The following is a 13,833-nucleotide window of genomic DNA, read 5'->3' as shown; positions in this document are numbered from 1 at the left end:
CTGGGAATTCAGAGGTAAGATTTGTTGTTGTTGTTGTTGTTGTTGTTGTTGTTGTTGTTGTTGTTTTCCCCCTCCGTAGAGTTTCAAAGGTAGATTTAGGGCACAGAAAATTTGAGCTTAGGTTGAGCTCCAGCTCATTTCCCGCCCCATCCTCAGGCCTGGCTGGCTCCGCCTTAGCTAAACTGCCTCCCAGGAAAGACACCCTCGGCCGGCAGCGGTCCAGCCAGTGGGGAGCCATCCATCTCTGTCTGGATGCAAGCCAATCCGACCAGCCCTGCCTTCCTGCCAGCCAATGGCCGGAAAGCAGGGGGCGCGCGGGGCGCGAGAGGGAGCGACCCGCTCTGAGTGGTATAAAGGGGGTCCGAGGGCCTGGCGGTACTAACTCTGCGTCCCTAGCCCGGTCTAGGTGTGGCTAGCGTCCCTTCTGCAAGCAGAGTCCCGGGGCCATGCTTCTGCGTGCGCCCTCTGCCTGGCCCCAAGCCCCTGGGGTCTCGGTTTCTGACCTGCCCTGGTGCCCATTCTGCAGGGAAAAGCAGGCGCCCTGAAGTCCCCTTGTCTATGTATACTCGAGACTCGCTGGGTCGCCCACGAGGGCGAGGAGGAGGAGAATGTAGAAAGACGGGGAGGGCCCCTGGGAATGAGAACAGACGGGAAGGCAAGGCCTCGGCGGCCGCTCCCCGCGCCCCCCACCTCCCGAAACCGCCAACTGCCCTTCCCGAAACCCGGTCCCCGGCAGACGGCGCCCCCGCCTGCGGGGTGCTGCGCGCTCCGCCCTGCGCCCGCCGGCTCCGTCTGCGGGAAAGCCGGCGCTAGCGGGCAGAGCTCTAGGCAGACGGCCAGGCCGGCCGTTCTGGCGGCGCCGCCGGGCTGCGGGCGCTGAACGGCCCGGGGGCGCAGCGGAGTCTCCGCCTCGGCCTGCGGAGAGCCGGGCCAGCAAACGTGGGATCCCCGGGAAGAAGCAGCGCCCCAACTCTTCGGTTTCCACCGCCCTCTCTGCGCTGCCCTCCCCTCGCTGCGGACCTGGGTCGGCTACTCTGCTGCAATCCGCTTCCCCGTAGTCCTTTAGCCGCAGCGGGCGAAGACACTTTCTTGTCGCCTCTCTGCGTTACTATGCCCCCTCCGCTCATTCCTCTGAGCCCACTACAGTCCCTGCGTGGCCCTAGGTCAAGGAGCGCGGAAAAGCCACCTCTCTCCAGCAGTCCTCCTTCCCCAGGAGGCTTTGCAGAAACTGCTGCACACAGTTTAACTTTCAGAGCCTCGGTGTGCAACCTCGGTAAAATGGGAATAGCATCGGGGCGCCTGGGTGGCTCAGATGGTTAAGCGTCTGCCTTCGGCTCAGGTCATGATCCCAGGGTCCTGGAATCGAGTCCCGCATCGGGCTCTCTGCTCCTTGGGAGCCTGCTTCTCCCTCTGCCTCTCTCTGTCTCTCATGAATAAATAAATAAAATCTTTAAAAAAAAAAAAATGGGAATAGCATCGCTTGGTCCACAGGAATTCAGTGAACCAGTTTGTGAGTAGCGCCGGGCCCTCCCATTCCAGTCCCTGCATAACTGGAATTGCCGGGCCTCGGCAGACGCGACCGGGTTGCTAGGAAGCGAATTTGCCCCTTCCGACCTTGCGGTCGTTTAGCGGCAGTGGATGGAGCCGGGCACCGGATAAGGCCGCATGTTTGCCAAAGTATTCCTGGAGAACTTCTCATTTCCCGTCGCTACACTGGCCCCCGAACTCTACAGCAGTTAATTGCATATCCTTTTCTCCCTTTCGGAGTTGCCTTTTTGCATTATTTACTAGAATGGGTTATGTACACAGTGCTTACAATGTATTTGTTTACATAACTATACCTTTATCATTTTCTCTAATTACAGAAGTAGTCATACCCATTACAAATATCCAATCTTAGAGAGTTTTATAATGTAGGACGTGATAACCCGCGGGGACAGCCTCCATTACTATCCAAGGCTCGCTGCTCTCCTACTGTAGCGGCTGGCAGAAATTCGTGTGCCCACGCTGGTGCGGAACTCGCAGGGCGGGTCAAGCGTGCTGGTTGCTAGGGCAACGCCCTGTTGTCCGTGTTGGAGGCCTGGGAGGATCTTAGGAGCAGGGCTTGGTCCCGCCCTGGAGGCGGAGTTAGTCAGGGGAGCGGGGAGCGCGTTTCCCATCTTTCCCTCCAGGTGGCGCTGTAGGATCGCGGATGCGGCCCTGGGGCGGGGCTCCCCGCGGTGAAATGTGCCAGCGAGGGGCGGGGCCGGGGCGGGGCCAGGGCGGGGCGTGGACCTGCGGCTGCCGTCAGAAAAGTATCGAGGGAAACGAGCTGTTCCGGGACGGACCGTTACACACTCTAGGGGACTTATGTACAGGGACGCAGGGACGCGTCAGAGAAAGAAGGAGAAACAGGAGGTTCTGGGACAGGGAGAAAGAAGGGGAGTTACGTCGCCTAGGAAGTCGCTCCATCCTTCCCGTTTGCCCCTGGCATCCCCTGCCTTTCTCTCCTCACCCTGAGGACCTCCACTCTTCACGCACAGCCTCTGGAACGCACTGGGTGTTCTGGACACATATGCGGGTTGGGGCTGGCCAGTGCTTCCTCGCGGCCAGCATCGGGCCCAGCCATGGCAAGCTCGCAGGGCTCTAGTGCCCAGGCTGTTAGCCGAGGAATTCCGCGGCACCGGACATGCCAAGAAAAACGGGCGTGCTGTTCCTCAGTTTGTCTAGAGGAAGCCTTACGCCCTTCCCTTTTGGAAGCTGAGCATGGAAAAAGTGACTCAAAGAATCCCCAACAGGGTCACCATGTGTGTACCATCTTTTGCTCTCTTTTTCCCCGGTTTGCGCCACTTAGGAGTACCATCTTTTGTCTCCTTTTCCCCGAATGTGCGCCATTTCACCCATTATTACTTTTTTACAGTGCCACACACAATCATACCTAGCCCTTCCCATCACATATGGGGCCCCGTGAAATCAGTAGCACACTCCCTTCACGATGGTAAATCGTCCCCTTTCTCTCGACCCCCTCCCCCATCACAAGACCTCAGGGATAGTCCTGGACACCTCGGTCCTGGGCATCCTGAAAATGAACCGCAGACAGTGAAGGAGCCCTTATCAGAACTTATACACACTTCTCAGGCCACGAGAGAAGGAGACCATTGGCAGGAGACAAAGCAGGTTTATTAGGGTTCTGGGGCCAGGGATGCCTAAGGTCTGAGTTAAGGCAGCTCAGCTGGTTCTCATGGCCCAAGGGGCAGGCCAGGGCAGTGAGAAGGGGTGAGTCAGTGCTGAAGCCAAATCTTTGCATCTCAGAGTCCCTGGCCAGATACCTCAGGAGTCAGTTCTGGGAGGGCTTAGGGATACAGAGGGGTCTCTCCTGTTCCCTGGGGTCTTTGAGCTTTTGCCAGGATTGGGGAAACGCTCTGGGGGCAGGGAGCCCTGAATGCACAGCCTTCATTTCAGTAACGACCATTTAATTTGTTCCTTGGCAGACTGAAGAACCTGGAGGAGAGGGAATAAGGTGGAGAGAAAGAATTGGGAGGTGGGGGGGATGGATATCAAGTGTCTCTAAGTGTCCCTGCAACCCTCTGTCACTAGGTGGCAGCAGCTCATCCGTGCTTGGCTTGAGTGGGGCCAGGCAGTCCAAACTGGCTGCAGCTGGCTCCCAGCTCAGGCCCAGCCTGCCTGCCCGGCCCGTTCACAGTTCCCGCGGTTGCAGCCAGGGGTGTGGCAGCTGGCCCGGTCTCCCCTAGGCCGTGCCATTCGAGCGCCCGCCCAGTGCCACGTCTGGGCAGAGACTAGGCCCAGGCCAGTCACTTCCTGTGCCCAGACACCTCGGCAGCCCCCTAGCTCTGGCCTGGGCTGCCAGTGTGTCCTCAACACCCCACCCCAGGTCGCTGCTGATGTGGCAAAGGGGGCCAAGGGGGGCTGGCCCAGTGCTGCCTTGGGACACCTGCATTCAGATGCATTCATTCTCACATCCTGCTGAGGAAAAAGCCTCCGTCCGGGACTTAGACAAATCCATACAACTGGGCACACGCAATGCCGACATGGTGGGGACCCCAGGTCTGTCTTTCAGATCCTCTCTCCGGCCATCAAGCCTCATTCCCCTCCGAAGAAGTCCCGTCCTACGCCGTATGTCTCTTCCTCCTGCAGTCTCCCTCCTCTCTCAGGGCAGCCCGGCCCTGGGTTTCTCCTGCTTCTCCCAGCCAGAAACTAACCTTCCCCTCATTTCATCTCCCGTTCACTAACTACAACTTCCTTGGTTCTTCCTCAAGAATTCCATTAAAGTGCTATGTCTTCAGGGCACCTGGGTGGCTCAGATGGTTAAGCGTCTGCCTTCGGCTCAGGTCATGATCCCAGGGTCCTGGGATCGAGTCCCACATTGGGCTCCCTGCTCCTTGGGAGCCTGCTTCTCCCTCTGCCTCTCTCTCTCTCTGTCTCTTATGAATAAATAAATAAAATCTTAAAAAAAAAAAAAGTGCTATGTCTTCATTCTTTCCCCCTTTGGAAAAAATAGGAGCTGGGCTAAAAGTCTTCCCTGCATTAGCTCTCCTAATTCTCCTAGTAATGCTGTGAGCAGTGTCCCATGATCATGTGAGGCCCAGAGAGGTTGGGTAACTTTCTGTAGGTCACACAGCTTGCAGGCCGTAGGGTGGAACAGACACCCTGGGATGACTCGCACCAGCACCTGTGTTCCTAACTGCTCTGCTCATTGCTCTCCAACCTCTTTCTGACCTGAAAACTGCCATGAGGCCGCCTTCATCCCAGCGAGGTATGAGGAGGCCTGGGGAACTGGGAGGAGGAAGAGGCAGGGTGCGCAGCAAGGGCAGTAAAGGAAGTGGGCACCACACCTGGGGCTCCACGTGGGATGGCTTGGCTCCATCCCCTGCCTTAGCTGTCACAGCAGGAGGTGGTTAGTGCACTGAGGCAGGAAGCTCCATAAAAGCAGGATTAGTCTGGGCAGAGAGACCTGTGGGCAGACAGAATGGAGGTCAAGCAGTGGGCCTGACAAGCAGGAAGTTTGCACAGCTGCGGAACCAGTCAGGCCTCAGATCCAGGAACCTGCCCTCCGCCCACCCCCCACCCCCCCGCCGCACATGCATCCCAGATAGGACCGTGCAGGCGGGGATGGACTTTTCCACAGCCAGGTCATTCAGGGGCAAGGGGACAAGTGGTGAGTGGAGACGGTTAGGGGGTCCCTTAACACTCCAGCAGGAACCCTAAACAGCATGGGGTGAGAGGTTAGAGAAAAACTCCTATTTGGTATCCTTTCTGGGTTTGGGGGAGCATCAGGGGCCTCAGTCCCCAGAATGCTTTGGGGGACAAGGGACCCCAGTCATCTCCAGAGTGGTAGCTCGCCCTGGGGTTTGGATCCAACTACCCCAAGCCAGGCGATGAGGCAGGCGCGCATCACTTATGAATACCCAGCTCTGCACCATGACTCTCCAGGAGAGGGCCCATCACCGCCCCATCCCTTCCCTCCTGCACCCGTGACTTATCAGCCTCGACGGCCCCCCTGGGTCCCCCTGGGAGGCTCTGCTCTCCTTCCTCTAGCCCACTTCCGGCCAAGGCAGACAGATGCAGGGGGCCTACCTGGGCCACACTCTGTTCGGTCAGGCTGCTGTCATCGGCCTGCAGGGAAGCAGTATCAGAGGGCGGTCAGGCCAGGGGAGGGATCGGGTGAGGAAAGCGAGGTGAACGAAGGGGGCTTTGGAGGGCGGGGGGAGGTGATGCAGTGCTGGGGGGACCCAGAGTGCACCCGTATCACCGGTGAGTGGGAGCCCTGCAGCTTGCCACTCGGAAGCCAGGCCCCCGGGGCCCAACTGTAGATGGGTGCATGGACAGCAAAGGCACGAAGGGGAATAAAGATGGGAGAAAAGGTTTCATCCAGACACGAGAAGCTAAACTAGGCAGGGAGGGTCTCTCTGTACCCCCACTCTCCAAACTCAAGGCCAAGGCAGCCACCTGGTGTCTCTTGGAGAGCTTCTTTCTTTCCCCACTCTACTTCCCACTGGGGAGGATGGTGAGGTACTTGGTGATTCTCCAGGGGGGGAGAGGGCAAGAGATTTCTTTTATTCACTGCCACCCCTGCAAGTGCATCCACTCAGGACTTGCTTCTACTAGAGGAGCGCGGGTTCCTAGTCTCCTGGCCTTGGCATCGCCTGCACCAGGAGGAAAGGAGGCGAAGAGGGTGGGATGGGCAGCCCGGGGGAGATGGGAGTCAGGGACACGCAGGAAGACTCTTACCCTAAAATTCACTTTCTGGATCACTTGCTGAGGGTCGCTCTCCAGAATCACACTACAAGATGAGAGAGAAACCAGGAGGAAAATCAATGACATGACTCTCCCTTCTGCTGCCTCTCCCTGCCGGGCCCCTTGCCTCCCTTACCACATCCTGCAGGTGTTCCCTCCAGGGTACCTTCCCACTGATAGTCCTCAGCCAGGACTCTCCCTCCCTATGTGCGCCCTCAGCTTTGATTCCTCTATGCTTCAAACCTGATGGTCACACACACTTGGTTGTCCCTGGTCAAAAGCTTTGAAATGGGGTGAGGGCAGTCCAGTCTAGAATGATGAGAGTGTCAAAAGCAGAGACTGAAAAACTTTGAGCTCTTGAAAGTGCTCTTCACGTTCCGGATCTAAGGATGAATTCAGATGAGGTGAAGGAAGGGAGGGCCCCTGGGGACCCCATCCTGTCTCACTAGGATTCTATGCCACGGGGTCATGCCATACAGGAGGGAAACAGAACACTTAAAATCAGGATCTATCGGGCGCCTGGGTGGCTCAGTTGGTTAAGCGACTGCCTTCGGCTCAGGTCATGATCCTGGAGTCCCGGGATCGAGTCCCGCATCGGGCTCCCTGCTCAGAAGGGAGTCTGCCTCTCTCTCTGACCCTCCCCACTCTCATGCTCTCTATCTCATTCTCTCTCTCAAATAAATAAATAAAATCTTTAAAAAAAAAAAATCAGGATCTATCTTCCCTTTCGATAGACCCTCATACCAGGGCTTCTCTTGGTTAGCGGCCAGTCCTTCACCATGCAGTGGGGGTGCAGGGGAGCTTTTGCGGGTATGTGCAGGGCTGCGGGTGGGAGGCCTGGTCACTGAGGGTGGGACAGGGGCGGGGGGGGATTGACTGAATGCTCTTCACCCCATGAGGCTCCTCTAGGGCAGAAGCCGAGTTTTTCTTTCATGCCAGTCCCAGGGGAGTGAACAGGTATTTCTCGAGAGCCTCTTCCAGGCCCCATCGCTGGGGCACCCAGCACCCCTTTATCAGAGATCCTTTCATCCATAAAGACAGGAGCATCCCAAGCCAAGGCTCCCGTTCAGGCCCTGTCTCAACTGACACTGCCCCAGTTTTCCTTAGAGGGATACTGAGCTCCTCAGGGGGCAGAGACTGGGCCTTCTGGGGGTACAGGCCTGGAGGCATACAAAGCTTACATCCTCCTTTGCACACCTCTTCCAAGGCTTTCATTTTGTATTTATAATAGTGTGTGTGTGTGTGTGTGTGTGTGTTCCTTGAAGAGGATCCACAAAATTGTATACATTTCAGGTCCTACCAAGGCTGGTCTTACCCCACTCACTTTGGGGTTCGGGCAGTTAGCACAAGGTCTTGCTGCAACAGGCGTGGGCGGGAGAGGGAAGGAGGGGGGAGGGAGGGAAGGAGGCGCCGTGCCCCGCTCCCAGAGTGTCCAGTGTCGTGGAAAGAGCACAATCTCTGGAACCATGCACATGGCGTTTGATCTTGGCCCTGCTCTTCCCTAGCCTCGGGACCTTGGGCAGGTCACTTGAATCTCTGAGCCTCTGATTCCTGTCTATAAATTGGTTGTTATGAAAGAGGCACGTCTTTCTCTTATCCTTTGCCCTAGAGCCAGAGTTCTTTTTCTCCCTCAATATCATCCGAGATGGAAATTCACTACCCAACCCTTCTGGGAAGGGCTCCCAGCTTCCCAGGAGTATCCAAGCGCAGCAGGAGGAGGTGATGTTCATTGGATGAGAGGCGAGAGGTGGGAGGCGAGAGGCGTGAGCTTCACCTGCCTCACCTCATTTAATCCCCACACCGGCTGAGGTAGTCCCCTTATCCCCATTGGAAGATGAGGAAAGATGAGGAAAGGTCATGCATCTAGCTGATCTAGGTTGGGATGGAGCTCTAAGAGCGGGGGTGTGGAGGCAGCAGGGAGCTGAATGGGGATCTCCCAAGGAGAGGCGGGGGCCTGTCCTGCCCCTTTCTCCTGGGCACTGGAGATCAAACCATGTCCCCAAACCCTGCCTGTTCAACAGTGGGCCATCGTTCGACCTGTGATTACTTTGTTTGCCTGACTTTGGCTAACGCAGAAATCAACCTCCACCCTCATGAGCCGTGTGGGGGAAGGGAGGGAGGAGTTGGCCAGAGAGCCAACAATGTGCTTGGTATCATCTAGAGCTGGTGACCCTCAAAGGCACCTCCCGCTGTGAGTGTCCCGGAGCAGTCCCTCTTCTCTCCACCCGCTCCTCACCCGCCGTCCACAATCTCGTCCAGTACCAGGAAGGCTCCATCCATGTTCTCCAGCAACCAGCGCTTCTCCACATTCTTCCTGAAGGCAGACATAGCTCCTGGACCTCTCCATGGCCAGGAGGAGCTGGGTTTCTGCCTGGGTGAGGCAGACCCTCTCTCTCCACCCATTCCCCCACCCCCACCCCAAGCACAGGGAAGGAGAACGTCAAGGGCAGTGAGGGCAGCGCCTATGCAAGGGATTCCTGAGCTTAGGCCCCCCTTTGCCCAACCTCCCACACTCGGGGCATCGACACTGCACCCACCAAGTTACCCCTAATGCATTTCATAGCTGGGTTAGACGTTAAAGCTGTACTATAGTTAATTGTCTCAACTGTAGATATTTATTTTTGGACTATCCTGGTTTGGTTTACCCAGGCTATGTTCACTGGGACAGACACCAGGTAACTGAATGGGGGTGCTGTGAAAACATCCTGAGCTTCAAGTCAAAAAACCTGAGTTTGAGTCTCTGTTCTGATATAAACAGACTGTAACCCCAGGCAAATCACCTTGCTTCTCTGGACCTCACTTTCTGGCCATAACCTGATGTGGCTCTGCTCTGGGTGACACCACGGTGGTCCAGTAAAGGGCAGGGGCCTTGGAGGAGAATGCTCTGGCTCCAGTGTTAGTCTTTTGGGGACTTCGTGGGGAACGCAGAGGAAGGGTCCTGCCTCTGCGATGTATCCGGCCTGGGGGGTGAGGGCCTTGGAGGGCAGAGGACCTCACTCACCTTAACACATGGCTCAGGGACTCAAACAGGCAGGTGAGAACAGACATGAGCATCAGCTGAGGATGGGTGGATAGGGGAGGAGGAAAACAAGAGAGCTTGAGGTTGAGAAGGCCAAAAGGAGCATTCAGAGCCTACCTGTGTGGGCAGTTGTCCCTCTTCAGAGAGGACAGGGCTAGAGACTGACTGCAGCTTGACCCCAGGGTGCCTCCCGGTGCATGGGCTGAGAAGTACTGGGGTGCCCCACTGTGGGACCCTGAGGGCATCCTTCCCTGGTGATATTTAAGGAAGAAACCAAGGCTCCCTGCCCGGGATTTCATTTCTGGTTCCTGAGGAACCTAAGAGGCATCATGGATATGTCCCATCCCAGAAAGACTCATTCTGGGTGCTCCCCAGCCCCAAGAGCCTAGAAGGAGGAGTACCAATGATAAGCCTTCAGAACCCAGCTTCTACCCCAGAATCCAAGCTACGGACAGACCCTCTTTGTCACCCCAACCTCCTGAATTCACCTCATTTTCGTGGGAAGAGCCCACCACATACAGGAAGAGGTCAATGCTGCTCTTGTAGATGATTGTCATGCCCCCGAAAAATGCAATCTCACCTAGAAATGGAGGGGGCTTTCAGGTCTGGCCACCTCTGCCGGGCCCCTCCTCCCGATCTCCAGCTCTGCTTCTCTCCCCCTTCTTTCTTCTTCACTTTCCAAGGAACCCTTGAAAAGACTAGCACTAGGCACACCCCCATTAGGCTACTCTATTTCTGGTGACTGTCTCGTTCTGAGAAGTCAACAAATCCAGTACAGGGTGACCTTCGGTCCCCCTCCCACCATGTGCAATGCCTCGTTCCAGCCTCAGGCTGGTGGGGGACACACAATGCCATTGGCCTCTTCCGCTGAGAGAGAGGTCTGGGTGTGTTGGGGGGTGGAGTGGGGGGTTAGAGAGGGATCGGGAGTGAAGGTTCCCCAGAGGAAGGGAGAGGAGAACAGCTGGGAGGAAGAGGAAGAAGGAAAGGGGATGGCCTGTGGGTATGTATGGCCGACAGGGATAGATGTGTCCAGATTGAGAGGCTGGCCGTGTGCATCTGAGAGCTCTGGGCAAGGAAGAGGCGGCCACTTACTGTCAGTCCGGCTGGTCTTGTTGAAGACATTTTTCTCGAAGGCCATCTGCTCCTTCAAGGAGGGGAATGTCTCATCATAATACTATGAGAAAGGGAAGGAGAAGGGGTGATAACTTTTCCATAGGGCCTGGCTCCTCCCTGGATGGGAGGTGCTGGCCAAGCAGAGCCCCGTCCCCTGTTTGTGGCCCTTTAGGCCTGTGTGCTCACTGTCTCCCCATAACCACACATTTTAAGCAAAGGAAGTCATAAAAAGTCGAGGAATTTTAAGCCCTGCTTTTGGAGTCCTCGCCTGATTTCCTGGAGGCTTTTGTACATTTGGCAGATGTTCAGTGTGCTAAGGACTGGGGTGGTCAGTGGGTCACCCTGTTGCTACAGGAACCTGAGTCCACAGGAAAGAATGCAGAGCCGGGGTGGGGGGGTCCCTTATCACAACGATGACAATCACAGCAGCTTTGTTATCCCCATTATATTGATGGGGATGTGGAGGTGTGAAGAAGTCAGGTAACCTCCCCGACATCTTGCAGTTGTAAGGGGCAGAACCAAGGATGGTCCGACTTCAGACAGGGTTGTGGTGATGAAGACTACATATCAAAGGGAAAGTTCCTGGCGCACACCGCATAACTAGATGGATGCTTTTTTGTTTGGGTGGGTGAGCCTCTTTCTGTGACTCAGTGTCTTAAACTGAACATGGATGGGTCCTGCAGGGAGGAGGCCCTGGAGCCTTGGGCATGGCTGATCCACCTCTGATCATCTGCTGGAGCAGAGTGTGATCGGCTCAGCTTTCAATTTTCTGGATGTGGATTTTGCCGCTTAGTACCCCATCTGCAGGCAAATTAGTAGCCTCCCTGCTTGGCCACTGCTGTGGTGAGCAAGCTCATTTGAATATCAGGAAGACAAAAAGTTTCAGTCCCAAACAAACAAACACATCTAGAATGCATTTCATAGTTAGTTTAGATGCCATAGTCCTACTGTAGTTAATTGTGTCCATGATAGACATTTCTTTTCAGATTATTCTAGTTTGGTTTACCCAGGCCATGTGGGATAGACACCAGACAACTGAATAGTTGGTGCAATGAAAATCACCCTCCTGAGCTTCGAGTCAAAATACCTGAGTTCAGATCTGTGTTCTGATAGTAACACTCGTGACCTTGGGCAACTCGGCTAGCTTCTCTAGACCACATTTTCTTCATTTGTGAAAGGAGAGAGCGGGATCATATAGTCTCTAAGATCTTGTCTGGTTCTAAATTCTCAGACTCCTCAGACTAAATCCTGAGTGTTTCCCAAACTGTAGAAGAAAAGTGGAGGTTGCTTATATAGAATATGGGGACTAAGGCTCCTGGGTCCCAGACTCAACACTCCCCTGACCTCTCAGGAGGTCCTTCCGTGCCCAAGGTCCTGCTGACCACTGGAAAGAATGATGAGAAGACACTTCGAGGAATGTGAGCAGAAACAGAGGTACCACACTGCCCCCGCCCCGGGGCCAGCAGTCTGACAAGGCAGGAGGATGGACAGAATGACCTTTGGAGGGGTCTAAGCTGAGTTGCTCTGAGTCACTGAGCCCCCAGTGGGGTCTCTCCTGAGACAGGAGAGTCAGCTGGGTGGGGACTTCTGTTCTTGGGGCTGTAGCAGTGTCCTCAGGGGCCTTCCGGTGAGGGTGGGAGGTTACCTTGGCCAGGAGGCGGTGTCCGTCATTATCTAGGATGAAAACAGCCTTGATGGTGTAGAGGGAAGGTTCCTGCAACTGACACCAGGGGAGAGCTCCGTTGACTCCTGACTCAAGGCAGACACCCTGCCATTGGCTCTATGGCCTCTGCTGGCCCCAGGAGACCATCCTCAGGGTCCAGCCACCCCAAAGGTCCACAGCTGGTTCTGGCCCACCCCTGTGCGGCACGGGCCAACTCCGGTGCCTGCTCCACTCCCCGCCAGATGTTCCACTGCAGGCCCCGGGTGGGCGCTGTGCCCATTGGGTGCAGAAGGTCCGTCCGGGCCCAAGTTCTGTCATGCACTGACTGCTCCAGAGCCCGAGTCGGAGTGTATCACAGAACCTGGGCCGGGGGGACAGCGGCGCCGAGCCTCCTCCTTCCAGCGGACCCCGGGCCGAGGCTGGACCCGCGCTCTCGGCGCGCCCCCAGCCCCCTGGCCCGGGGAAGGGGGCTCCAGAAGCCCCGCACGTCAGCCCACACCCCCCGCCCCGTGGAAGCTCGAGTCCCGGGCGGCCCCGCCACTCCTCAGCCCTCCCAGCGGAACCTCGGTCCACCGCCCCCCCCTCCCCCGCCCCGAGCTCTGCCCATCACCGCTCCGAACCGATCCAGAACTTCAGTCCCACGCGCACTCGAGCCCGGCCTCCTCGCGGGTCGGCGCCCGGAGAACTTTTTCTCCCCTGCCCTGGCCCCGGGCCCCCTCCCCGGGCGGTCGGTGGGGGCCCCAAATTCCTGGGCGCGGGCGCGCGAGCGGTGAGTTGGCGGCCCCCCGCCCCCCCCCCCCCCCCCCCCGCGCTCTTCCCTACCCACCCCAGCCCGGCTCCCGCCGCCCGGGACCCCGGCGCCCTCCCGCTCCGTACCCGCAGCCCCGCCGGCTCCCCGGCTCGAGCGGGCGGCGCCGGGCCCCCGGCCTGGGCCGCCGCGGCCCCCTCCCCCGGGTGCAGACGTGGCCAGGCCTCCGGCCGCTGCATTCCGCCCGCCGCCCCGCGCTGACAGCGCCGCCCGCCGCCCCGCCTCCGCCCGCCCTGCCGGCCGGGCCGTCCCCCGGACGCCGCGGCCCGTGCTGTCCCCGCGGCCGCAGGCCTCGCGCCCTCCCCCTCTGCCCCGCTGTGCGTGTCTTCCCTTCTCCCCGTGGCCCCTTCCTGCCTCTCGCCCTCCCCGCTCTCCCTTCCCGCCCACTCCGCCCTGCGCCCCGCAGCCCAGCTCCCCTTCCCCCGCTGCGCCTTCCCCTCTCCCCTCCTCCGCGGCTCTCGGTTCCACGGAGTCCAGAGCTCTCCGAATCCTCGCGCTGCCCCGGGACCGGCCCGGCTTTCCCCTGCCGCCTCCCGCCCTGGCCCGTGCATCTGGTTTGCTGCGGGGTCCGCAGGCGGTCCTGGGGCCAGCAGGAAACACACGCCAAGGCCGGTTTTGTCTCTTGACTCCTGTGTTCGATTCCTCGGGGACAAAATATCTCTCGGCATCCCTCGGGTCTCGGGACAGGTTCTGGGAGTGAGAGCAGACAAGAACAGTTCTGGGGAGACCCCTCTACGCAGAAAAGTTTCTCCCACTCCTCAGGAAGGGAGCCATGGCCCAGAGACCCCTCCCTAGAATCTCCCAAGACACAGACAGGACAATCTGGGGCAGGACAGATGCCCCACCGATGGCGTCAGGCGTTGCCATGCTTTGGTTTCTTTGGTTGGAGAAGACCCGAGTTCAAACTTTCACTTCAGGAGACTTCTCGAGACCAGTGGGAAATTCATATTCGGAAGGTACAAAGTTAAGGGTCTTTGCCCATTTGCCCATAACAAC

At 57.6% G+C, this 13,833-nt stretch overlaps 1 protein-coding gene across 2 annotated transcripts; it reads right to left on the bottom strand.

The window, feature by feature from the left end:
* Positions 1-3,137: 3,137 nt before the first annotated feature.
* Positions 3,138-13,041, bottom strand: COPZ2 (COPI coat complex subunit zeta 2). Of its 2 annotated transcripts, XM_035026947.1 has the most exons (10): positions 12,906-13,041; positions 12,012-12,086; positions 10,346-10,427; positions 9,742-9,833; positions 9,236-9,291; positions 8,471-8,548; positions 6,229-6,280; positions 5,575-5,613; positions 4,833-4,951; positions 3,138-3,480 (listed from the first exon to the last, which is right to left on the bottom strand). In XM_035026947.1, the coding sequence occupies exons 1-9, from the start codon at positions 13,014-13,016 to the stop codon at positions 4,880-4,882; spliced, it is 657 nt and encodes a 218-aa protein (XP_034882838.1). In that variant the 5' UTR covers positions 13,017-13,041; the 3' UTR covers positions 3,138-3,480; positions 4,833-4,879. The 2 variants fall into 2 exon arrangements, with proteins under 2 accessions (XP_034882838.1, XP_034882839.1); XM_035026948.1 differs by lacking the exon at positions 4,833-4,951.
* Positions 13,042-13,833: the final 792 nt, after the last annotated feature.

The sequence above is a fragment of the Mirounga leonina genome, unplaced genomic scaffold (assembly GCF_011800145.1).
Source record: "Mirounga leonina isolate KUSES-001 unplaced genomic scaffold, KU_Mleo_1.0 Mir_200, whole genome shotgun sequence".
NCBI classification, from domain to species: domain Eukaryota; kingdom Metazoa; phylum Chordata; class Mammalia; order Carnivora; family Phocidae; genus Mirounga; species Mirounga leonina.
This window is presented reverse-complemented; position numbering and strand designations above follow the sequence as displayed.

Excerpts from the sequence above, each read along its gene's own strand:
- COPZ2 (XM_035026947.1), bottom strand. The coding sequence starts at position 13,016 with ATGCAGCGGCCGGAGGCCTGGCCACGTCTGCACCCGGGGGAGGGGGCC. Across the intron at positions 9,834-10,345 it reads CAAGACCAGCCGGACTGACA|GTGAGATTGCATTTTTCGGG; the intron begins GTAAGTGGCCGC and ends CTCCATTTCTAG. Across the intron at positions 6,281-8,470 it reads GACGAGATTGTGGACGGCGG|TGTGATTCTGGAGAGCGACC; the intron begins GTGAGGAGCGGG and ends CTCATCTTGTAG.